Source organism: Dipodomys ordii, unplaced genomic scaffold (genome assembly GCF_000151885.1).
Source record: "Dipodomys ordii isolate 6190 unplaced genomic scaffold, Dord_2.0 Scaffold15799, whole genome shotgun sequence".
Lineage (NCBI taxonomy): Eukaryota > Metazoa > Chordata > Mammalia > Rodentia > Heteromyidae > Dipodomys > Dipodomys ordii.
The window spans coordinates 1-2489 of NW_012283011.1; the positions used below are offsets into that span (position 1 = coordinate 1).

At 56.3% G+C, this 2489-nt stretch overlaps 1 protein-coding gene across 1 annotated transcript; it reads right to left on the reverse strand.

Moving 5' to 3' along the window:
• Positions 1–28: 28 nt before the first annotated feature.
• Positions 29–1677, reverse strand: LOC106002650 (anaphase-promoting complex subunit 7-like; the record flags this gene model as incomplete). Its single annotated transcript, XM_013037497.1, has 2 exons — positions 1398–1677; positions 29–250 (listed from the first exon to the last, which is right to left on the reverse strand). Coding segments are annotated over exons 1-2 (502 nt in total), but the record flags the coding sequence as incomplete, so codon positions are not given.
• Positions 1678–2489: the final 812 nt, after the last annotated feature.

A 2489-nucleotide genomic window follows, 5' to 3' on the forward strand; every position in this document is an offset into this window, starting at 1 on the left:
GAGGCAAGGCACGCGGAGCCCCGCGCACGCGGCAGTGCCGCTCTCCCGCTTGAGCCTCGGCCCCAGCCGCCAGGCCTTGGTCCTTTTCCAGAGGCCCACCTGAGCGCGATGCTGTACTGGTCCATGGCCTCCTGGTACTCGTTGACGGCCACCAGGAAGTCGCCGAGCAGGCGGTGCAGCACGCAGTCGCTCTGGTTGGCCAGCGCGCTCCTCAGCAGGCCGATGCCGTCCTCGTACTTCTGCTCCCGGCCTGGGGAGAAACCGGGCTCCGTCCAGCTGCGCCCAGCCTCCCCTCCCCTCCCCACCAGAATCCAACTGAAAACCCAGGCCGCGCAGGCCTGATGCACGGGGCCGCCACACCCGGAGCATGTGCGGTCCCCACACCCGCACAACCAGGACGGCACACCGACTGCACCATCGCCAAAGGAAGGCGCTGGCCAGAGCCAAACTAAACTTTTCTGTAGTTGTTTTCTTGGTGCTGGGGCTTGAATTCAGTGCCTTTTCACTCAAGACTGGTGCTTTACCACATGAACCTAGCTCTATCTTCAGTGGTTCGTTGGAGATAAGAATCTCTGGACTTTCAAGACTGGGCTGGCTTTGAACAACAATCCTCAGATCAAAGCTTCTGATTAGCTAGTATCATAGTCCTGAGCCAGTGGCACCAAATATAAGCTTATTTTCCTTCTAACTTAACAGATATATATAATCCAAGCTTCGCAGGAAGCTAAAATCTGAGGATTGAAATTGGAAGCCAGCCCAGGGTTGGAAAGTCTATTAAAAGTCCTATCTCCAATGAACCACCAAAAAGCCCTAAACAGAGCTGCTGCTCAAGTAGTAAGTACAGTGCCAGCCTTGAACAGAAAACCTAAGCAAGGGACAGCACCCAGGCCCTGAAATCAAGCCCCAAAAGCAGTGCATATTGCCTGCGACACCTATAAACACATGCGTAAGATGGATGAAAAGAACAATGCAAAGCTGGGTGCTGGTGGCTCACGCCTACAATCTGAGGATCACAGTTCAAAGCTAATGAACCACCAGAAAACCCGAAGTGGCGCTGTGGCTCAAGTGGTAGAGCGCTAGCCTCGAGCTGAAGAGCTGAGGGACAGCGCCCAGGCCCAGAGTTCAGGCCCTATGACGGACAAAAAAAATAAAAACCAAAAAAGCCAACACCCAATGGAAGGCTAGCTACAAGGGACATAACTCAAAACAGTTTAAACTGAAGCCAGTTAGTTATGTTCAGCCCACACTAGCTCAGGACAACAAAGAAACGGATTGAAAGTGAGCTGAGCAGACCATTTCGGCTCGTTTTAGGACGGCGTGCCACATCTGCAGGCCGCGGAGGGGAGCGCAGAGCCCGCAGGGGACTCGGGGGACCTAGGGCGGATGGAGACACTCACTCAGCAGCTCCGCCTTCTTCACCACGGCCTTGATGTAGTCGGGCCTCTGGCTCAGCGCTTTATCTAGCAGCGTCTTGGCTTTCTCCTGCGTCACTGGGTCCTCCAGACACACGCTGGCGAGCAGCGTTAGCGTCTGTGCATTTGCACCCAGAGTTTTGTACACATTGTTAGCCATCACCATGGCCTCTCGGATACTGTTAGAGGCGAGGTAACATTCGATGAGACCTGAAAAACAGCACCAAGAAGCCCACTCGCGGCCCGCTCCCCAGGCAGCGAACATGCAGCTCAGCGGGGGAGAAGGGCTGGCCAGGCAGCACCATGGCGATCAGGGGAGAAGGGCTGGCCAGGCAGACAATGGCGATCAGGAGGGAGCCGGCGCTCCTGGCGCAGCCTCCCGAGCGCGCTGCCAATGCACCTGCGGCTGGTGAGGGAGGCCGGCCATGCCAAGAGCAGTGCCAGCTAGCCACAGCCCCTGGCTCCCAGAAGCCAGGGGATTCCAAGGAAACCGAGGACCTCCAAGCGGCCGTGGCCGGCTGAGCGGCCGCTCACTGGCCTGGGCTGGAGGAGCGCAGCGACACGCTCTGTGGGCGGGGTGAAAAGAGAGACCAGAGGAGAACTTTCTGGCACGCATCAAACAAAAACACCAGAGGCCTAACCTTCAGCGCTTCTGGCAGCTTCTCCAGCACACTCCTCTCCTCAGTACCTACCATCCCAGGCTTTTTTTTCTTTTTTGGGGGGGGAGGGGAGAGGAGCAGAGAAGGAGGTAGGGAAGGTGCTAGACCTACCTGAACTTGGGGCCTGGATGCTGTCCCTGAGCTCTACCACTTGAGCCACAGCTCTGCTTCTGGCTTTTTGGTGGTTAGAGATCCCGAGCAGTTTTATAGTTTCTGCCTGGGCTGGCCTTGAACTAAGATCCTCAGCTCTTGGCCTCCTGAGTAGTTAGGACTACAAGTGTGACCAACGGTGCCCAACTTCACTCTTTTGTCAGTTGTAGGGCCTGAACTCTGGGCCTGGGCACTGTCCCTCAGCTCTTCAGCTCAAGGCTAGTGCTCTACCACTTGAGCCACAGCACCACTTCTGGCTTTTTTCTTT